The following is a 23,592-nucleotide window of genomic DNA, read 5'->3' as shown; positions in this document are numbered from 1 at the left end:
CCTTAAGATAAAAATTGAGAGAATGGTTCTTCAATTCCACTTACAGAGGGAAAGGTTTCAGTTGTGTATTGAGGAAATGTATTATTTCCACAAAGTGGGAGCATTAAGAAAAGGTCTCCATCAAGCATCTAAAAGGTCCTGTATGCAGCTGGGAAAGAATGAGGACTGGAAAAATTGAGAAGAAATGTACAAAAATTGAATTAGGAGATTTAAGAACAGAACTGAGCACCATTTTTTCTCTTTTCAGCAAATTAAAGAGATAATTTTGAAATCCCTAATTCCTTTCCCCTTTTCCCCTTTTCCCCATAAGAATCAGTTTGTATTACATGGCCTGTTAGAAACTCTGTTCTGTGTCTCTGTAGTCTCTGGCACATTCAGGACCCTTGCCTTTCATTCTTACCAGTGACATTACCAGCCATTTGTCAGGAGTGCTTCTGTAGTGACATCCTCACTAAGTCTGCTGCTCAGGAGACAATTATCAAGCAGTGAGAACAGCATGGAAGGCAAGCATTTCAAAATGGAGTCAAAGCTGTAGTGAAGCATTTGCCTCAAGCTAAAATAAGCCAGGTAGGCTAGAGCTGAAACAATAGCATGGTGCAGAGACATATGCTGAGTAGATGTAGCATTCTTATTTTATCATAAAATCTTCCACACTTCATAGTGTAATGTAAAAAAAAAAAAAAAAAACAAAGCATGAGCTACTCAGCACTACCATTGTGTACTATGTCATGGCAGATTGACACCCTGCACTGACTCAGGGCTCCCCAAGTATCATCCAGGTCCACATAATAGAAAGTCACTCAGAATGACTCACCATTCAATATGCTCACATTCTATATACTCACTATCTTTCTGACTTCAATAAGGTTTTTTTAGTTTTATTTTATTTTAAAGTAACACTGTTTTCTTTCTGTCTCTTTGTTTTTAACACAAACTATTGGCTATAGGAGTTTTGTCCAGAGTACCCAGCAAGGCAGCATAGGTAAAACATGCTGTGCTCCAGCTGAAATTAATAAGAGGACTTTTCATAACAACAGGAATCCTGGCATGCACTTGGGAGCCTGTGAACTGGATGGTGGCTTTTAAGCCAGTACCCTGGTGTCTAATTCCTCACAGGCAGTGGGAGAGCAAGCTTTTAATCACCGTCAGAAGCATCTTCTTGTCCTGTGTGTGGACCTGTTGTGTGGGTGGTGAAAAGGGAAGAAAGCCCTGTCACTTCTCCAGACTTCTTGTAAGATTTCTGCTTTCCCTTCATGACAGTAACAGTGAAAGAATAGTTTCTGACTGACCTACAATATAGGGATTTCTCTTGTCTGACCTCTCCAGCTGACTGGTTGCAGGGAGGAAAACTGTGCAATTAGAGATGTCAGAAAGGTAGATGAGGTGTGTTTTCTTCTTTTAGTTGGTAGTACAGAGGCATAATAGCACTTGAGCTGTTATCTTTCTGATTGATATTAGCCTTGGGGCTTTCGACTTGTACAGTCTTACTGTAATGTGTGTATACATTGTTTTAATTGTGCAGCAAAGGAGGAAAAAAATGCATATACACCTACCTTTATCACCTTTAAACCTGCTGACCATATATAAGGAGATCCTAGCATTTGAGAGCAATTGAACTTGTTCTGGTCATTCTCTAAATATATTACAGTAGTAGCTGTTTCTAAGATTCCCATTCTTAAATGTTCTGGCAGTACCTGAAATGACTCAAAGTTCAGTGTAAATGGTGTGTGCTGTCTGCTCTATGTTGACATTAGGGTGGCATGTTTCCCAGTAGCAAAGTAAATAATTAGCACATGAGAAGTAATTATTTCTGTTAATAAACAGCCTAAAAGTGCCAGTTTGCCCAACATAAACCCATTGGATCTGTATCTCCAGGCAGCACAAATAGGTATGTATGCACAGGCAGCACAAATAGTCCACGGGACCATGGCCTCAAAAAATTCTAATAATACAGATAGGATAATGGTAGTTGCTAAGTGGTTGGAAAATTGGAACCTTGGATGAAGAGATAATTCTATATTTGTGCTTCTGTCTCAAATTCACCAATGATCAAATTAGCTGTAGGGGACTCTCTCCTCTGGATGCACTGCCAGATTAGTAACACTCAAAACAATAACTCTGAAGCACAGCAGGCAGAGCAGGTTCTCATATGTCCTGCCATGAGAGTGGAGTTTCCTATCCATTCTAGTAAGGATGATTGCAGTAATGTCTGTCTCAAGTTCTTCTTCTATCCAGACTGGACATAATCCAGTGAACCTGTCTGTGTTCACAAGCTGGTACAGAGTGGCTTGTCATACAGCAAAAGGCACTCTAGTTTGGCAGAGGAGGCAGTGCAGCTCCCTTAGAAAAAGTTTCCAATAAACCCTGTACCACAGCTCAATTTGGCTGAACAGCTGGTTTCTAGCCCTCCTTGAGAAGAGGTGAGGGTCTGGCTTTTCATACAGGTGTCACTGAGAGGAGGGGATGGAGATTGAAGCCAACCTGCCTGGCAGGACAACAACCAAGTTCACTCTGTGAATGCGAGGAGAGCTGAGTGTCAAGAGTAGGATGATGATCCCTTTTAAATTAATTTACAGTGGTCCAGATAAGTTTAACAAAGATGTTTCAGTCCCTCAACTTCTTGCTACGTCATGATGAAAGGAACAAAAGCACCAGAAAATTTAAAGATCACCCAGAGTCCGAAGAGTCACCATCACTAAGCTGGCATTTGCCCAAATATGAGACAGGAGGAGGGAGGAAGAGTCTTATGGGATAGCAGTGAGGTTCAAAAGAAATACATTAATTAAAACTCCTTTCCTAATAAGAATAATAGGGGTGAATTTCCTTCTTCTTAAAGATGCAGCTTTCCAGAATCTGTAACACACTTTGAACAGTTGCTCTAGATGATCTTAGGGGTCTTTCCCAACCTAGAAAATTCTGTTATTCTTAGACTCTTTCCATCCATCTGTCATACAGCTATCAGATGAAAGGGTAGTTGGCTTGAGCTTGAAAGTGAAGCCTTCTTTACCTTAGAAGTACTATTTCTCACTCTTCTTTGTCATTTTTTGAATCACTGCAACATGCAAAACTGCTAACCTTAGCTCTCCTCCTGCTAATTAGGCAACAGCATTAAAACTCTTTATTAAGGCACCCCTCCTGGGTGGCTGCAGATATATATACTTTCACAGAGTAATTGCTTTCTGGCCCTCATTTTAATTGGAGTCCATGGGGGGCCTGTGGAATTCCGCTGCCTTCATCTCCCACTGGCTCATTGTGCTTGTGACACAAATTTAGAAACGGGACTACTTTCCAGATCTGCATCTGAAAGAAAATGTAAGTGAGGGGGGAAAAATAACAATAGTTAGTAGATGAGATGTAAGAGGAATTACACTGGAAGAAAACAAAGTCTTCCACTTTGATTCCTTCTTTTACCAGGAAAAAAAACCGGTGAACATTTTTCAGGCATTTCTGTTTTCTGTCTTTTGTCTAAGATGGTGCAGCTTGTAACTAGGTTAACCAGATCCTGAAGGAACTTAAAGACCATTTAAAGTAAAGCTTAAATAAAACCTATTTTGCAAATATGACCCACAGCTTTCTAGGTCCTTGAAGACTCAGGCAAGGAATGTAACCCAAATATGAAAGGAACTGCCTCTTCCAATTCAGACTTTGTCAACTTTAGCTCCAGAAAAAATGTTGCAGCTTTATTCAAAGTTCATATTTTGTTGAAAATGGACCCTTTTAAAGGCACTGAAATGAACTATTTGCCTAAACAAAACATTTCTGTCAGAAGAACTCCAAAAAACCAACAGGTTGGAAGAAAAACATGTGTTCATGCTTGATTACACAGAATATAGTCAGGAGGGTTTTATGCATAGAGAAAATTCTTGGTTTTATGCTTTGAGTTTTTGAGATATGTGCTTTAGCTGGGTATTTCAAATTAAATGAATAGTAGTAAAATGGTAGTTGTATTGTTCTTATATGTCTTCAGAGTTAATATATTCCAAGATGAGCTAATTCCTATCCACCAAGCTATTGTTTCAGGCAGTAACTGCAGACACTTCTACTCTGTATAGTGCTCCAATTAATGTTTTCTAAATTATAGTCATAATCATAAAGACGGGAAACTGTAATTTTTCAAAAAAGTGTGCAGATACAACAGCATGAAAAGAAATTCTGTCTCATTTCAACATTTTAAAATAAGTTTTGTTCAATTCTTTTTGTATCAACACAGAAATAACTTCATAAAACTTCAGGTATATAATTGCCTCTTTTGGAGGTTTTTTTTTTTCCAACATCTCACAGTTTTGACAGTTTTCAATTATTTCCACTAGAACTTAATACACATCCTTCATTCTTCTAACTCTTTTTTTCTCTGTAAGTCTAGGTACTGGAGCAGAGTTTTGCCACAACCTAAAAATGCCCCAGTGCCACACACATGCAGAGGCTCTGCATCTGAGTGTCAGTCCATGGCAATTGTGGTGCTAGTGTTTTGTTTCTTGTCTCCAACAAAAAGCTGATTACTGTTGCCATCTCTGTGCACAGCTGGGTCTTTCTAGAAAGGTCCTTAGCCCCTCATCACATCTATCTAATTAGGCTGATTGGTTCACAGCGCTCACAGCGCTGAGCCAACCTGATTGAGAGGTGTGCTTGGCTCAGTGTCCTTATTTCTAACTGCTTTTTTGTGTGTTAAGTGAACCTTGCTGAGGCCCTTTGTGAGCCACTCTGCCAGCTTGAAGCAAAGATGCGTGACTGGTGTAATGCTGAAGAAATAAAACCTATCCTTCTCACTTGATGTGGGCGAGCTACACTACAAATACACTGAGGTCTTAAAGTTCTGTCTACATAGAGAGAAAAATAAAACAGCCATGAAGTTCAAAGATTAAGGATTTGGACAGACATTCACAAAAGAGGAATCTAAACATGGAGATTAGCGCAGGCTGATTAAACTCATTTTCTATTTAAAGGAAGTTTGGCCATCCCAGATTGCTTTAAATCTGTTGTGTAGAAGGTATAAACAAAAAGCCCATTGTACTTGTTTCAGGGTTTGTGAGCTTACAGCTGATATAATTTCAGGCTGCAATTCTTGCAGCCCCTTCATAATGCAGTGGTCCCATTCAATTCTCCTCCAGGGCCTCAGAAACTCAGCTTCCAGTGCTGCAAAAGAAATAGATTTTTCTAGTAGAAGTATCATAAAAACACATGAGGAGGTTGATGATGGGTTACACTGGAGCAAGTAGAAGGATGAGACAGGGCCGTGCCAGGAATGAGCTGCCTGACTTCTGTGCTCCAAGACCAAGAGTGAAATAGGGGAGAGAAAGAGGCTGCATGGTGTGAAGCAGAATTCAGGCATTAGGTCATCTTTTACATCCAAAACTTAGAGATGTTTAGATTAATGAGATTTATTCACTCCATGGTGGTAGCCCAGGAGCTAATTCTCTGTTGGCTGTAATTTTTGTACTCAAAAGAATTATTTCAGCACACCGTGCCTAGAAAAGTTCTTGCAGCATTTGCAGAATATATATATGTATATATATGTCAAATTGGATTTTGAACTCTCCTAAATGTGCAATTGCTCTATTCTCAGAGAAACCAACACTCTTACATTACAGCCTTCAAGTTATCCACTGACTTTGACGCGCAGTCACAGGAATGCTGTGCTGTTTAATATGGGCTGTGAATTTAATATGGGCAAATGTTCCTTTTTGTTGAACCTTGTAATGAAAATGTCTCTAAATATCTCTAAACCTTAAACTATCAAGTGCTCTACTGGGTTCAAGTTCTGCTATGGTTAAGTAAGAGTTAATGTCAAGTGCATCAAAATTTGCAGAAATCATTCCTCTAAAAGAGATGAACCACCTGACAGATTTACATCAAAATCAGAGACACTTTTTGCAGTTTCATTTGATTGCATGTGAGAGTGTTTCATAATCTGATGTTCTGCTGTGCAAATTTAGAGTGCTGCCATTAGCTTTGAAAGCACTGCAGTAAATCCACCATCCACGTATCTGACTCAGCAAAACTAAACCCCACATTCCTTTTTAGAAACTGAGTTCTTAATATTCTGCTCTTTTACCTTTGCTTATTCTAAAGCGATCAAAAAAATATCAAATTGTTTCATTTTGGAGGAGAAGGAAGATGTTACAGCTTCAGCGCTGTGCAACATTTGATCCATTTTCCATTTCAAATATACATTGGTATGTAAAGCTGACATCCACAAAGAATTTTGCATTCAGAATTAAAAGCTCATTTGCACACAGTATACACAGTGCATTACCTCCTTTTATGGAAAGACCACTGCCCATGAGTAGTTGTCTAGAAAAGGTCTTACTTCAGACGCATGACAGATAAGAAATCAAAGCATTTCCACAAGCACACTCCCTCCTCCTTTCATGCACCCACATGGCTTGGACCAAGCTGTATTTACTCACAGGTTTGAAAGGCTTTGTCCACATTATAAATATTAAACACTGGAGAGGTTTGTCTGAAGAGATGAGATAAACTGTGCACAAGTATTGCAGTCAAAGACCAAGGCAGAGTGTGGGTGGGAGAGGGCAGTTTGCACTGGTGTAAGAGTGAGAGAGCTAGGAGCTATGTTTGGTGTCTCAATAAGTATTATAAGTATTAGTCTTCATGCCTACATGGCTTAAGGCATTACAGCTGAAAAGCTGGGCTTAGGGAAGGCTCAACAGTCTTTGATAGGATACTTTACATTGTTGAATTAGAATTTCAAGGAATAAGAGGCCACCTCTTTCTCTTCAGTTTGAATAACAGACCTTCATGCTAGCATCAAGCTGAAACAGCCAATGAGTCTATGGTGCATAGGTCTTCACTTTAAATAAATAGGAAGCAGTTTTTCCTCTCATCTCCATCAGCTAATCACTGACCAAACCCTAACTTTCTCCTAAACATGTTTTGAAATCTGTTTGCAGTCTGTTCCTGAGTCCACGTGGTGTGAACACAGGCACACAGGCTCTACCAAACACATTGACAGACAAATCACTCTATAACTCCATGATCTTTCCTTCCCCACCTGGGAAAAGAGGGAAAATCCTCAAGCAGCAGATCAACTGCTCACCTGCCTTTAGAAAATATTCCCCAAGAAGGCTTACAGCTCATGGATTTCTTCCAGATCTCCAGTGAGTCTTTAACAAAGGCCAGGACACTGGCCATGCTCTTGCTGAGCAGCAATTGGGAATTTCCCAATTTCCACATTGGGAAAACTTATCCAGCTGGTTACAGTCCTACCTAAGCTGGCAACCATGCTTCTTCACATTGGCCAATAAATCCCAATAGGGATTATAGTGTTATAGTATAATCTGAGTGAAAAAATAGTAGGTTAAGTTTGTTGGCGAAACCTGGCAAGCCATTTGTTAGATAAAACCCCCAGTATCAAAGCTACAGTTGTGGGGAATACATAAAACATATCCAGGACATATAGTGGAATATGAGCTGATAACTAAGGCGACTAATTAAAACAGAAAACCTTTGCTTCCTGAATTAACATATAACATTTAAATGGAATTAATAGGAACCCCTGAGGCTGAAATAGGGACATGGCTTTTAAACTGTGCTGAAATGCATTGAAATAGTTACACTTCTTTGTAAGACAGACTATACAGAAAAATACAGAAAATAGGAATGTGTGTGCTAAAAACAGAGACTGTCCTTTCTCCATTGGAATGTCTGACAGCTAAAACAAGTTGGTTTGGCTTTGTCATTTAAAACAGTGAATGATATTTTTTCAAGTTGTTCTCTTGTGGATAGATTCTTACAAAATGAGAGCAGTGATTCCATTAATTTGTGTCTCATCTGTGGTCCCAGGTGATGTAGTTAATATAGTTTCCGTAATGTCAAGTTAATACTTGTTCCTCCTTTTGGTGAATTCTTTTACAAACTTGCCCTCAGCTTGTGTTATACCCTCTGCTAGAAGAGCAGTTGAACTTGGGAACAGAGTTTAGGCTTGAGCTAAAAAATTTATAAGATCTAAAGAAATGAAACTTCCACATATGTCTTCAAAAGCAAGTTGGGTTATGGCTCTCCTATTTCCTGCAGGGGGCCAACCCAATGCCTGGACATTTCACAGAGTTTTACTTCTCCTTCCATTCATTTTTTTTCCGTTTTCTGTGTGAAAAGCACAGTCCCACATCTTGACTAAAGAGGAGGATGAGTTATTTCAGCTGGAGACAAAGTTGCCAAATGCAAACGTGCTGTTGACATGGATAGTGCTTCCCAAGAGGCCTGGTCCTTGGCCCAGGGAGCCTCCAGGCAGAAGATGGGGAGAAGTAATACTCATCATCAGAATATCTAACTCATTTCATGAAACAAGCTGGACATCTATTCAGAGAAAACTTATGCTTTCAGGAAGACATTTCACCTAAACTTTAATTTCTATTTAAAATATTAATCAAAATTGATGACCTTAACTTTTCCACAGAGCAGTTATTTGTATTCTTCCATGCCTTTGAGAATTTTTGAGTGGTCTTCTCAGAGATAAAGTGAACACTGGTTTAAAACTGTTTCACAAAATAAATTTGTATGTTTCAGGAAATGCTTCTCTCACAATGATAGAAAGAAAAAAGTAATTGGCATAATTTGGTACAATCGATGGTACAAAAGGCACAAAAAAGAAGTAAGCACTAGAGAGTGATAAATCCAAGGGGTTTTTTTTCTATTTTTCATTCCATTTGGAAAAAACCCACAACATAGTTAAAGCATTATCAGAATTGATGTTGATCTCTCTGGCTAACATTTCAATAAGTTAAAACTTCAGGGATGTTTGGCTGTATTCCAGTTTTTTTTTCAGTTCTGTGCTCTTTTAGGAATTTTAATTTTTCTTGGATAATTAGATCTCTGACATTAGATGCATATAATTAACAGGGAAAATGGCTTGCATGCTGGCTATAATAGCACTGTCTGATCTGTTTGCCAGATAACTGTTATGACCTGTTTTTTTGGAACCAATTTATTCCCACAGATAGCAGCAGACATGCCTAACTGGAACCACTTCCATTTGTTTGAAAGGATGAAATCCTGGGGCCTTTTACTGATTTCTGTGGCCCCAGGATTTTGCATGCATCCTCAACATTTCCTTTTAAGATAAGACTTTTTCAACATCTATTTTTTATATATAGTCGAATCTGAACGAGTCCCCCATGTCAATAGAATAATAGGACTGAAACTTCATGTGCAAAGCTGTATTGCTCAGAGATGTTTCTTACAACTGTCACAGATGCTTTTACAGTAATTTTCAAAATGTGCCTCTCTGGGTGGGAGGGAGATGTGTTCTCTTTAAACTAAAATATTAGCTTTATCTGTCTGTTGTTAACCAAAGTTCAGGACTTGAGTGTCATTTACGTCTTTTGCAAAATTGTCCTCAAGACTTTTTAATAGCCTATTTACCAACTGCTAAATAAACACCACCTGACAATAAAGGACTGGAAAAAATGTTTTCAGCTGCTTGTTACCATGTCTTTTATGCTACTTACAATTTTCTGCCTTTAGATGTTTTGGTTCACTAAAATAAAACTTTATCTCCACATTTTTTAAGGAGTAATAAATATGGCTCTGAGGTGAGGGGAGTCAGCAGCATATTACATTTATTTTTGCTTCTGAGCATGGGGTCCAGGAAGAATTCTTAGGTGACTAATAATAATAATAATTTAAAAAAACCCCACCAAACCAACAACAACAACAAAAAAAAAGAAACAAACAAACAAAAAAACCCCACCAAAACCAAAGAAAACCATATTAAAATAATAAAAGCCTGAAAAATAGGCTGAAAGTGTTTTAGACCAAAGTGGTGTTAGGATTTTCAGCTGAGTGCTTGATTATGATCCAGCTTTTTGGTCTAGGCCACAGGAAGCAGGTTTCACTTCTGTGGCATAAGAGAAAGGTCCATTAAGCATTTTTGAAAAATCCCAGAATGATCTGACAACAGTGTATTACAGTTCATGGAGAAATGGCTGTTAAGACACATTCCAAGTATCCTTATAATTCCACTGGGTGCAATAGATTAAAAAAATAGATCACAGAAAATTCAAAACCTTTACCAACTCTGCAGTTAAAGCATATCATTCACATTACCCTATATACTTTGCTTTTCTATGTGGAAGATAAAAACAGATTATCTACACAAAGCTTACATTAGGGGGTCAACAAATACAGAGCAGATTTTTTTTCTAAATCAGATAATCCTCTACAGTACTACTTTTGATGTATGGAGTTCCTAGTGATTTCTTTCCCCCATCTCTCCTGAGCATAATTCCTTATCTTTCAACATGTCTGCAATACATGAAGCCACTACTCCACTAAGTATGCAGCATGTGAGCATATGTGGAAGTGTGTGTATATATAGTTACTGTTTAGATTCCACCTTTTTTATTTCAATGTCTTTGCTTAAGGTATCAGGTTTGAAAACAGCACTGCTTTGTTTCTAAAAAGAAATATGGTTTTATACTTCTTCCTCCAGTTTCTAGTGGTCAGTGCAGAACAGCACTGTGTTTATCATAACAAACTGAGAGGAGGGGAGCAGCAAAGGGAAAATTTTTGGTGATAAAATTTTTGAACACAATCACTTTATTGCACAACTTAGATTTACAGTGCCACTGGGATTGAACATATCCATTTTTAAAAGATCCACTTTTTCCTGCAATATTTAGGACCAGACAGAATCCCCAACTAACTGCTAGTTTCTGTACATGCTCAAATTGGAACAATATCTATCTTGAAGAGCTCACAATTTACATACAAATTTTCTATGTTTGCAGAAGTTCATATCGGAGGGCTGATCACATCCCTTTGTGATAGAGACCTCCTCTCTATCCCAGTTTGATTGCCAGAACTTTACTTTTCATATTTTCCTGTGAATCAAAGTCTTTTTCTGACAGAAATTATCTTTCCCTAATGTCTCATCTCTTGAATGTTGAATGTGGACTTCAGAATTAGCTGGATCTCCTTGTATCTGGCATTCCAGAGGAATGCCCTAGTTTGAAACAATCCCTTGCATTAGGAGATGATGGGTATCCCTCCTGCTACAAACTTCTGCTTTCTTTAATTTTTGGACTACTGTGTTTACATATGTCCAACCACCAGCACTCAGTTCTGCTTGTTCTGCTTTTGGCTAAATTTCAACCATCCTGATGCTCATTGCTCAGTAGTCCTTTCTTTCCTCATGGTCCAGGTAAAGAGGCTAATAAGACACATAATTGTTGTGGACTACAAAATGAAAATGGAATTTTAAAATTATAGAGATACATTACCTAAATCATTATTAATTAACTTTAGCTGTCTCAGTTATCTTAACAAAATCATTTTGACCAATTACATTAATATGTGTCCAACATACTTCAGTACCCAGCTTATTCAAAGTCTGAAATCATAGACCTCAGTGATTAGCCATGTGAATTTGAGATACCCCTTTCCATGGAAACAGCAGGAAAGATCCAGCTCTTACTGTGTCTGGCGTGCAGTCCCATTCTGCCTGAAGAATTCAGACAGATTCTGAGACATCAGAATGGCAGTTACTGAGTAGTTTTACAGCAGGTGGTATGACTAACATGTTTATAAGTAAACCTTATGTTTATAAGAAAACTTTAGGTTCATAAGGAAACCTTGAGTGATTCTTTCTTGATTCCAATGAAAAAAAATAGTTATGAATGAGGAAGGTAAAGGCACTCATACTTTGTACAGTTTCCCCCTCATTTTTCTTTTATTTCTCCTCCTTTAAGACATTTGCACTCCTAAAATCTTCAATATCTTTGCTACTAAAATCATTTGCTCTTGTATCTGAGCTTGATCCCTTTGAATAATAAGGGGCTGTGATCTGTAACTCTCAAAAGAAGCAGTGAGTCCAGGATGCTCTGTGTTGAGATTTCAAATGGACATCAGTCATCACAGATAAAACAACTGTATGAAATGAAGCAACATAAAAGTAGGTGTTATTTCCATGAAGAAACCAGGTTTTAAAGGTTCTCAGCTGCAATGCTTAGTGGTTTAAATGCTGCTTGTATTCTTAATAGTAAGATCTGATATTTTCTATGCAAATTAACCTGAATGCTATAAAATGGTACATTTCATAGGCTCATAGGATTGTGATAGTCTTGTCTTTATTAAGAAGAAAAACTTGCCTTCCTATTATAATTTTTCACTGAGCTCTAAGACTTTTTATTGTTTCAAAACAATTTAAATCATTATAGATAACCTCTTGCAGTGTTTTTAAGTTTACTTTTTGCTCAATTAAAATTTTATTTCCATTTCTCTTTTGAATTGGTAAATATGTGGAGACCTAACAACCCGGCTACCAGCAATATCTTTTAAATTTTACATCTTATCAATGATCAAGGAATAAACTGAATATATTTGGTCTTAAAGAAGTTCACTTTTTCATCCAATTTATAAAGAGCTGAACAATTACTTTCTTGATTCTTGTTTGAGAGCTGTGATAGATCTTTATACTGAATTACATAATTGCAGGCAACCCTCATCATACACACTTCTATTCCAGTTGACACATGCACTAATCTGATAGAGTGAAATGTTAATCTTGATAATAATTTCTTCTATTTCTACAAAGCTTTTGATTCTCTAATGTCCAAAGGCATTTAAAAGATTTGCTGTGCACTACTGAGTTCTAAAAACCCTGTAGAAAAGCGCCCTTTTAGAACAATGAGAAATATATTTTTCTTCCAAAGCAAAATACATTAGTACAGCAGTTGCAGGTTTGCAGTCAACAGTAAGGTTCATTTTGCATTCACCATGCATGTTTGTGCCTAAATATTACAGTGACAAGCATGCTGTAACTACCTAAGACAGGAAATACTGTGCATGCACAGCCTGTTAAAAATTGGTGCATACCCGTAAGATATCTCAAAAAAAAAAAAAAAAAGCAACCATATATATGGAACACATCCTTGTGTTCACCACCGGTTATGCTGGGAATGTTTGCCAGATCTTATTTTGGATTCTATTTACAGTCTAAGCAAAACATTGCTCTCAATGCATTTTCACTGACATTAGTTAAGAAATAGCTCATGATGACGGTATTCAGTACCAGAGTAAATGGAAAGAACAGGAACCTGAAACAAATCCAGTAAAGCTCTGCAAGCTGTAATACCCAGCTCATGCCTGGAAAAGCTAACATCCAGACAAAGGAATTTAAGGAGCAATTCAGGTCAAGAAAGGTCAAGGGAAGAAAGAAGTGATTGAATCCCCATTCTATCAAAAACCTTTCTTAAAAAAAAAGATTGAGATCCACCATGGTTACCCTGTTGATCCTTCCTCCCACCATATCCTGGAAAATGCTGAGGATAAAAGAGACACAGGCCTGGCTGAGATGGTATAATTATGTGAGGCCATTATGACTGCTACTGAGAGTCACCTGGAAGAGTCTTAATGACTATCCAAGGAAGTAGAAGTGAAGCACAGTCTCAAAAGAATAGAGGAGATTATGTTATTTATCATAATTCTTTATCCCTTAAATTTTTTTGTGACATACCCTGAAAGGATTTAGTACATGGCTAAATCAGCACTTCAGCAACACATTGAATTGGTTCAGGTCATTCCTGTTAACAGTCATATGGGACCAAATCAGTAAATGGCTATTAAAAGGCAGGAATTTCTAGGAGCATCTGTGCGTTGCAGGAAATGTTGCTACTGATTCTTCTTTTTATATCACATTCCTATAAAAAGTGAGAAGGAATCTTATTGCCAGCAGAGATGTAAAATCAGGTCGGGACTGTCGCTGGTTATTTAAAGGTATTGCCATGCTTTTTGTAAGACTGAACATATTACATGCTGTATCTTGGCTAAATTCCACCTTTTATAATTACATCCTCTTCTCCCCTTCTCAAACATTTCTTGCTGTCACAAGAGGATGCAGCACTCTTCGTTTTCCTGGTCTAGATGTCTGTGTAGCAGTGTTTCAATCTCATCATGACCTCTCTGAAAGAAATATTCAAGTTGCCCAAGATGCAGTGTGATCTCTTCATCACTCCCTGTGGCATTGATGTGGATGGAGAAAAAGAGGGCTTTGAAATTAATACTTAGGCAGAGGTTCTGGTTTTTTTCCCCCTTAAGTACAAGCACAAATCTGTTGGTTTGGCTTCCTCCACAGTTACTCATTTGCTACACTCCCTGGAGCAGTGGGAGGCTTAATACTTTACCTCTAAAAAATACTTTGAGATTATTTAGTCAAAATGCAGGCCACCAGTGTTCCATTAGTACTGGGAATGCTTTCAGAGCATTGACCAGCTTTTGCTTCCAGCTTGATGAGCTGATGATTGTAGCCCTCAGATGGCATTTAGATAAGCAGAATCCACAGGGATTTTTTAGTATGTTAGCTGCTCAATGAACTGCCAAGATTGTATAGTAAGCAAACAAGGGATGAGTGATTATAAACAAAAAACCCAGCCACGTGATACTATTTTAATCTTGTTTTCTTTGCGGATACAATGTTTGCTGGAGAGGAGAGCCTGTCACTTGGAAACACAGAAGGATACTCTGAGCAATGGTCCTTGCAGTCTAGTAGCCAGCTGTGGGTGAAGCAGATGTTTGAGAGAAGGGTCCAGTAAAGATATCAACCAGTACATCTGGCCAAAAGCACCATGCCAAAAGTAAAATTCTCATCAGAGATGGCACAGTGTGTCCTGTTGTCAGTTTCTATTTGACAAAGAAACACAACGACTTCTCGCCTGGAATACTCAAGAAAGAGAACTGTTTCTCACCTGGAATGCTCACAAATTGGACTGAGGGGCTTGAGGTGAGGCTGATCAAGTTTCACTGCAAGTGCTACTAGGACAACATTTTTTTTGTGTATGTCCGATGGTTTCTGTGGCTCTCAGTCTGCATCCTCTTGGAAGCTGGACTCTGTGGACTTGCTTCCAATTTCTTTCAAGAGTCTGCTTTAGAGGAATCCAGACTGCTGCAACCAGACTGATTGCTCACTTTGTAAAGCTTTGTAAATTTCTAGAGAGTGGTACATAGTAATTTGAACCAGTGCCACCTACAAGCAATATCATTTCTATGTGCTCCTTTAGACCCTCTTAGCTCAGAAGCATGGGATGGTTCATGCACAAAGCTCTGAATACTGACAATTATATCTCCCTCTTCCCTTTTTCCTTGTTATCTTTTCTCTACTAACATGGGAGTCTAAACAGAAATAAAATATTTGGTAAGTACTGATTTCTTATCATTCCTTTAGTGAAATACAGCACTGTGCATGTATATAATTGGCAAAGAGGTGTTCAAATATTTCAAAGGAATGTCTATATCAAAAAAAGAAAAAAAAAAGGGGAGGCAAAAACCATAGCATGGGCCCGATCCCACCAGCCTAATCTTGCCACTTTGGAGGTCTCCAGCAGGTAGGACTCAGCAGAACAGCAAGTGTGTATTTATGTATTCCTGGAGTCAGGAGTCTCGGGGATGCTCTTATCAGGCTGGCTTCAGCCAGAGCTTAGGAAGAGCTGCTGCCCAGCACAGAGGGCTGTGCCACACCACACCCTGTCACCTTCGTGAGTGGGACCAGAGAGTGGGAGTGAAGGAGGGCAGACAAGACATGGCACCCATGCAGCCAACGTCAGACCACGGCAGCCGTGCAGCCAGCATCAGGAATGCTTGGCAGGGACTCCAGGCAACACACAACAGCCTTTACACAGCCAAACAACTTCAGCTGGGGGCTGGGAATTGGCACTCATGTTTTATTCATCCAAATTGCTTTTCCCCACTCCAGAAATCCACACTCCTCTCTACACTACAGAAGCTGTTCAGTTTCCTCTTGTTTAGCACAGTGCTGCAGTGCTCCCATTTCCTCTGAGCACCTCCACGTAGAGACTGATCGGCAGTAATCACAAGTCCAACTTCTCAGGAGTGAAGCGTGGGTGAGAGATGTTGGTTCCTCTAACTTGATCAGTCGGTTTTGTTATACTGTATATCAGATCTTCCATAGACAGCTCCCGTGGAAGGAAATAAAAATGTAACAAATCCAGTTTCCTTTCCTTTTTGCATTTTTGGTAAAATTTTAGGTTTGACTCATCTTTCCCAAGCTAATTGTCAAGAAACTGACAAATCCATCGTGGTTGACAAGTGAGTAATTGGGGGAAGAGAAGGAGTGCAGCCGGTGTTAGTACTAATTTGGTAAAACAATTAAAGTAAAGAGTGGTATGATAGTCACTTACACAATCATGACGTTACAAGCTCTTCATACAAAATGTGTGCAGGATTTTACAACACTCAGAGAATTAACTATTAACCAGCCACTCCACACCCATTTCAAATGTAACCTGCAAGTTCATCACAAGATGTTTTTGAGCCTCTTAGCAGGAAAGAGCAGATCACAACACTTGTGGGGAACCAGGCAGAATTCAGTTTTATGATTCTCACCTGTCAGGTTGCTGGGCACTCAGAACAGTTCTTGCAGGGGGCAGACCCCATGTGCTGGCCGTGGCTTGGCCGTTCTAGGCTGGACCATCAGGGAAGGATGCAACTGCCAGGGCTGGAGCCTTCAATTGCTGTTGCCCTGCCAAGATCTCCGTTGCCCACAGCTGCCCTAATTCTCCAAAACTGTGGCTCTAATGAGTCACTGCTCATTGCTAAGAGGATGATTTTACAGCAAAGCCCAAATCTTACTTGCTCAGTGAAGAAATTACCTTTGCACCTGGAGAATTCCTCCAGCACTGAAGGGGATGGTCTAAGACACTGCTGCATTTTAGAAAGCAAGCCCTTGGAAATAAATTCTTCTACTTACCTGCCAAATCTGCCCCTCTGAGCTGTGTATTTCCTTGCTTCAATCTCTGTTGTTACTGCCACTGCCTCAAGAGCAAACAGTGTTCTCGTTTTGATCCCTGTAATCGTGTTAGTGACTACAGGCCAAATAATAGGTTCTACTGCCAGACCCTTAAGACACTCTTTTGCTCTGAAGCAGCTGTACAAATAGCATTGCAGCATTTCATCTTTATTGTCTGCTAAGGATTTTGGTATCTTATATGCTCTGTTTCAAAAACATAAAGACCTTTTCCCCATCTAAGTTCTAGTCCTGAAGATTCACTGGGGATTCAAAGAGAAGCTGATTTTTTTTTTCTGACTTCTGCATAGTTATTAAGAATACAGAGGCTGCAGGGCAATTTCTGCTCTGGCTTTCATCTGTATAACCCCTACTATCTTGTAAACTTGCTTTCACTTTCACACACTGATTATTTGAGGTGAAGGGGGCCTGCAAGGCAGCTCCAAGTAGCAATTGTGTGTCTAAGGGATGGGTCCAGAGGGGAATCCGGTGTCCTCTCCCAGAGCTACAAGGTACTAAAGATCACCTCTGACTTAGATCTGATCAAATCACCTCCAAACACCTGCACAGATCCACTAAACAACTATTTTTTTCCTTCTCACTTTCCAGGATTGCTATTAGAAAGATATTTGGGTTGCTTTTTTCTGTTTTCTTTAAATGAAAGAGTCATCTCCATCAGCCATATGGAGTGGCACCCGCTCAGCAAAGCGTATCTGGTGGGAAGCAGATCCATTCAACCTTTCACAATACAGACCTCAATTCAGCAGGGAAGAGAGCTGACAAGCACCTTTGCAGCAGATTTAAATCAGAGGCAAAACCTGAAGCAATATAAAGCAATCTGAGGCAGACAGCAAAGTCATGCTGACCTTCTGCCAGCAGTACTGCAGACCCAAGCGTGACTTCAGGTGCTGCATCCTCAGGAATGACGGCACTGGGGGAAGCCAACAGGCTCTTCCCAATGGCTGCCTCTGCTCTGCTGCTGCCTGATGGAGTGTTATCACTATGACAACCTACAGGTATAGTATGTGCATGATAGTGGGAGCTCCAGATGACCCAGATTGCGTGTGCATGCCTCAGAGCGGGGCTTCCCTGCCTGGGAGGGGAGCAAGGAACACGTGGATCCACAGGTAACACTCCTCTGACTCTGTCTTGTCATTTGCTAGCAAGTTTGGGATGTGGGCAAGGTGGGAGCCTTAGAGACACTGAATAGCTAGGATTTTAAATAATCTTCTCTGGGACAAGGAAAAAGAGTAATTTTCCTCTTCTTTTTCTAGAACCCTTTTGCTGGGCTTCCTTTTCTTCAGTGAAAGACATGAAAGAATATAAGGATACCCTTCAACTCTGTCTTCACCAGTCTGTTAAAAGGTAAAATGCTTCCAAATCTCATATACACTGCCTGGCTCTGTGTGTGTGTGTGTGTGTGCATGTGCATGCACACGTTACTTTCTTTCACTACTATGACAGCACATGCTCCTCCAGAGCTATTCACAGCATTAGAAATACAACTCCTCCCTCCAGTGCCGTGCGTGTGTGTGTCTGTGTGTGTGTGTCTCTGTCTGTGTGTTTGTGGCTTGGGCTTACTGCTTCCCCTCTGATTGTGGGGCTGGCGGTCACGACGCTGCTCCACACCTCCAGGCTTCATATGGAGGGGAGGAGTATCGGGGAAAAGCAGGCACACAACTGACCTACAGAGCCATCGATAACTTACTCCCTCGCAGCACAATCGCATAGGAAAGGGGAGGGAGGAAGGAGGGGAAGGAGGAGGAGGAGAAGGGGGAAAAAAAAGAAAATCCAGAGAATTCTAGTCTGGCAAATATAGTGAAACCAAGCGATCGGAGTTCATTTGCTCTAGAAGAGCAGAGAAGACAGAGGACGCTAAATGAAAAGAAGCAAGAACCATCTGTAGCTTTTTTTTTTCCCTGATAGTAGCGGTGTTTTAGAGGTAAAATGATTCCTCCGAGCAGCACGACTGAAGTCAGCGTGGACAGTGTGGAGAAAGAGAATGAAGTGGAGAGCACAGAGCAGCCCCCCTCTCCAGCATCAACTACCAGCCAGGAATCAAAGGTACTCAGAGAATGAGATTTTTTTTTTCCCTCTTTCTTTGTTTTGAAAAGAGATGTATTGCTTTGATTTTCATTTGGAGCCCTGTGCCAGGATCAGCGGCAGAGTGCAATGAGCCACCTCTGACTGCGGTGCCTGCTCCAACGCTCCTGCTTCTGAATTCTGCCTGTCACCTCAGGAGTCTGAGCTGGGAAAATACCTGCCTTCTGACATGTTTGGGTTTGTGGATTTTTGCCTGTGTTTTCTTCTCCTTGTTACGGTAACATCCTGGGGTAGTGACGGGGCTCAGGGAGGGGATCGCTGTCAATGTGCAGTGTTAGCTATTTTCACACCAAGTATCAGATCACTTAAAGGGTTTTTGTTGGAAAAATTGATTTTCCTCAAAGGTTCAGAGAAAATAATTTTGTCTGGAGGCTTGGGGTATTTCACCTGACTTTACTTCTCTGGCACTCATCAGTGAACTTTCACTGTTTAATGAGTCTCTTAAAACAGGACATAAGTCACAGCTTTATCACAATGCATGTACATCAGAAAGAAAAGGATTTTTGTTTTCACAGCCTTTTTTCTGTTTCTTTTTCAATGTGGTTCAATTTACCTTACTGAAAATCAACTTTCGGCTCAAATGGCATGGCCTCTGAATTTTTAATTGACTTGCATGTGAAAAGTTTTTCTGGCTGCCAGGCTGTTACTTGGAAGACAGAGAAGCAAAAGGCAAAGTAGTAACCTTACATAATGAAAGTTCCTTGCAGCTGACTTGGATAATATGCTTTCACTGATCCTCTCTTACTTGTGATTGATACCATGATAGCACCTGACAGATTTTTCTCTGAACTTCATAGTGATGCTGTGTAAACATGTAAAAATGGGGGGATCTTGTCACTAGGAGCTTACAGGTGGGTAAAGCTTCAGGAGGTGTGAGCAAAACAGCTGCTTGACAGGGAAGCTCTTGTGCTGGCCTGAGTTGAAAGGCAGTGGCTGCCTGGGTCTAATATAGAAAGACTGCTACATTATTGTGCAGTTACAGCTTTCCACTTTCCAGAGAGTGAGTTCAAATTATCCGTGTGTGTGGGTAGAGTTTTGACGCGGGCTTTAGGCTTCTTTATTTTATATATTTATTTAGAAGCTGTACTCTAAGGAGGAGAGCTGAGGTATTCCCTGTGTGATACAACCTCTTTAAAAGAGAAGAGCTTTTCCAGTAATAATAGCATACAGTATTCACTATACCCATTTAGCTCTACTGGAGTCTCCCTGGTTCATGGAAAATGAAATGTAAATGGAATTATTGGTATAAGCCCGGGCTCTAAAAGGATACTGTACCTAAATCCCACCCCCCTGAGTCCACTTCTCTGGAATTACTGAAGTGTTATATGGGCAGTGGAAAGCTTTGCCTCTAGTGAGGTCCCAAAAGTACCTGCAGCCTTCAGTGCCCTGCCAGCATCAGCTGCTCAAGTGTTGTGGGCTGTGCATGGGGCCTGGTGGGCTGTGTGCTCCCTGTGATCCCAGCTGGGATCCTCACCCTGTGCCAGAATGGCTCAGGAGCTCCATGTGCCACTTGGTAACAACGGTGCTTGAGGGACTCTCCCGCTGGGTCACGGAATGCTCTTCCCGAAACAGACTGGCATGGATCCAAAACTCAGGGAAAGTGAAGAGCTGCTCAGAGGGTTCCCTCTTGCTGTTTGTGCACCCATGTGCTTCCAAGGATGACAACAGGAACTGGGCACATCTGGACAGAGAACAAATAGGCTGCAAACTAGTTTATAATCAAACATTATCATCATCAATTTTTTTCAGTCTTTGAGCATTTGAAGCAATCCACTGGAATGGGCAAAAGCTATGACCATGCAGTTGATTCCATTACTTGGATAGAGATATTCTTAGTAAACTAATAATCTGTGTATTCACATTTTAGAACTGCAAATATGATCAGATAGAATGATGTCTTGTCATTGCAATAGATAGAGTCAAAAGAGTCTTCTGATTACTGGGGTAATAAGCTTTCTTTTTTTGGTCCAAGGAAACAGGAGGATGGAAAAAATCCTGTGATTTCATAAAGATATTGTTTATGCTTGATCTTGGTTTTTTTATTTTCTAAGATAACTCCTAAGGTGCTTCAGAAACTAGAGTCTGACAGAAGCATAGGTCAGTGCTTTTATCCTGTGGTGTCCCATGCTGAGGGAGCTATCCTGTCATTCACAGGAAACTAGGCTTTCTTCAGGAACTCTCTGCACCCATGTTAACAAGTTCATGTCTGCTGCATTTACTGCAAAACTGTTTGTGCAGTATCTAATTAGGCCAGAACAACTTTTTTCTGTGACAAAACACTTCAACTTGACAGATTTTTTTTTCTGTGGCAAAACACTCCACTTATTATGACTCCAAATATACAAAGAGAACCAACATGGATAATAGCAACCTTCAAAATGCCTTTGAAAACACTTCAGCAGAAAAGCAATTTTGAAAAAATGATGTAGAACTAATAGCTGCAAGCTTCATCCAGTCCAGTGTAATCATAGACATTGGTGGCACATAATCCCTGCTCATATTAAAGTCCAGAAATGAGTTTTATCTCTCACCCTCCAGAGTGTACTTAGAAGAAAACAGAGAGCAGGTACTGCAACTTCTGACTAGAGCTGAGTTTGAGAGGCAGAACTTCAGGCTGCCACCAAGGAGCTGAAATTTGGAAGGATGACTCTCGTGTTAGCCACACACCTCTGTTGCAGGAAAGCAGCTCACTCTTAAACACATGCTAAAGCCTCCCTCCAGCTTTTCCTGTGGATTAGGAGCCTAGCTGCAGGTGAGCACACCCTGGCTGTTGAAAGAACCATCCTGTGGTACTGTATGTACTGCTACTGTGCTAAAAACCCTAAAGCCTGAGAGGCTAAGAATCTTGCAAAACTAATAATTAATTTATAAAACTGATTTATTAGCTCTTGAAAACATTTACTTCACACCTCAGTATGACTTGAGTGGATACTTTAAAGTTTATCAGGAGAATGACTTTAGGAGGGTACCATACAAATACATGCAATTGCTAAATTTTTTACATTTATGTAGTTGTAGTTATGGCTCCCACCTGTTTGGGACATTTACATCTGGTTTCCAAGAGAGCAAATTACTAGTTTGCCAAAGTCTTTTGTAAATCTACAACTCAGCAAGGGAGGAAATCATTAGTTAATGAATCCTGAGGGAAAATTTCTTCTGGATGGTAGCAATTAAAGACATATTGCATATTTATTTAACCACTAACTTAGCAATATAAGCAGAAATCTAGTGGAAGTAGAGATCATATTCCTGATGTGTTTTATCTAAATGTACCTTGGAATTTTGTAAAGAAAACTAAAATTTGAATAAGTATGTATCCAAAGAAAGGAACCCTACACATGGCATGATTTCTTTGTGTTTTAGTGTAGCTGGCACATAATTCTTTATTATTAACTTTATTCTTGTTTTACCTTACTGGCATTTGTATATGAAGAGGAAAGAACCCACTTCTGCTCATTTCTTTAGTTATGAATCAAGTTGCTATCAATCTTCTGTGAGCAATGGCTGGGGTATTCCTAGGAAATAGGGTTATATTTGAAAATTCCTTTAGCAATTTAAGTTTTAGGGGGCGCCTGAGCATCTACAATGCTTGACCTAGTGCCACTAGGGTAGATTAGCACTGCTGATCTTCAAGCTATTAGAGTTCCATGTCAATATGTTAAAAGTCTTTCAGGCTTTCTCATATACCTCAGAAGGGTTTATTAAGTCTGACCCCTACCACAGTAGGCAATCTGTCATGTAAAAGTTACTTGTTTGAAAATATTGATGGATTTCTGTGAAGACCAAATTTTTTTCCCACAGTTTTCCCATTTCTGTCTACTGTATTTGCTAAAATACAGCTATAATTGTGTTGTACTGTAATCACACATGTTTGAAAGGATTCAGAATTTTCCTCTGAACCACAAATTCACGGGTCGAAGAAGTTGCTCACGCTCAGGTCAGCTTGGTAATTTGAGCACCTAAAAAAATTGAAGAAAAAAAGATAAATTAGATATCCAAATATATATGGTATCTGGACTATGTATTTCAAAAAATAAATGAGTCAGCCTCAATCTGACTCTTTTAGACACACTGACTACCTAGTGGACAATATTCAGGGAAATGCAGACCATTATCTTCAAATTCAGGTATGACAATTCAGGAGATGCAGCAGTAGTTCCAACACGAGCTAGCCTGATAGGCAGTACATAAAATGGAAGTTGAAAAGAGTAGGAAGCCAATAAAACGATTAAGCATTGAAGTTCAAGATGTGAACTTCATTTATGAATATCTCCACATCTATCACAAAGACTGGACTTACATACCTGTCTTGCTGGATCAATAGAGCAATACTGCTTACTTGAGGTTCAAAACCAGGTGTTAATATTGGATATTGAACTAACATAAACAGCTTGAAACTCTTTGGGTTGTGTGGCATTTAAATCACTTAGAACTTGTGCTATGCTGTTAAGCAGAGATCTTCCCCACTTAAAGAGTTAATACTTTATGAGGCTGCATAGATGGTTACTCATCAATATTTCAAAAGGGCAGGGAGTATGGTGTGCAGTTAGTGTTTCACCCTCCACACCAGTGATAAATACCCAGCATGTAAACTGGTGCTCTAGTCTTCAAAGGAATACCAAACAGCTTTAAAACATCCCATGAAAGGGGAAGAAAGAACAGTTTTCCTTCTCAGTGTTACTTCCATGCCTCTGTGTCAAATGGTGAGTACATGCTGTGAAGGTAAGACTAAGGGA

At 39.8% G+C, this 23,592-nt stretch overlaps 1 protein-coding gene across 2 annotated transcripts in view; it reads left to right on the top strand.

Moving 5' to 3' along the window:
- The first annotated feature begins 17,825 nt into the window (after nucleotides 1-17,825).
- The window catches only part of STAC (SH3 and cysteine rich domain), a 71,960-nt gene continuing 66,193 nt past the window's right edge, over nucleotides 17,826-23,592 (top strand). Inside the window, exons 1-3 of one of the 2 annotated variants that reach the window (XM_054636453.2) lie at nucleotides 17,826-17,880; nucleotides 18,028-18,118; nucleotides 18,680-18,817. In XM_054636453.2, coding sequence (XP_054492428.1) covers nucleotides 18,701-18,817 — 117 coding nt within the window. In that variant the 5' untranslated portion in view covers nucleotides 17,826-17,880; nucleotides 18,028-18,118; nucleotides 18,680-18,700. Of the gene's footprint in view, nucleotides 17,881-18,027; nucleotides 18,119-18,679; nucleotides 18,818-18,887; nucleotides 19,034-23,592 lie in introns of those variants that run through there. The other variant, XM_077178561.1, reaches the window with a different exon arrangement.

The sequence above is a fragment of the Agelaius phoeniceus genome, chromosome 1 (genome assembly GCF_051311805.1).
Source record: "Agelaius phoeniceus isolate bAgePho1 chromosome 1, bAgePho1.hap1, whole genome shotgun sequence".
In the NCBI taxonomy this organism is placed as follows: domain Eukaryota; kingdom Metazoa; phylum Chordata; class Aves; order Passeriformes; family Icteridae; genus Agelaius; species Agelaius phoeniceus.
Note: the sequence above shows the minus strand (reverse complement) of the source record. Positions and strands in the feature narration are given on the sequence as shown.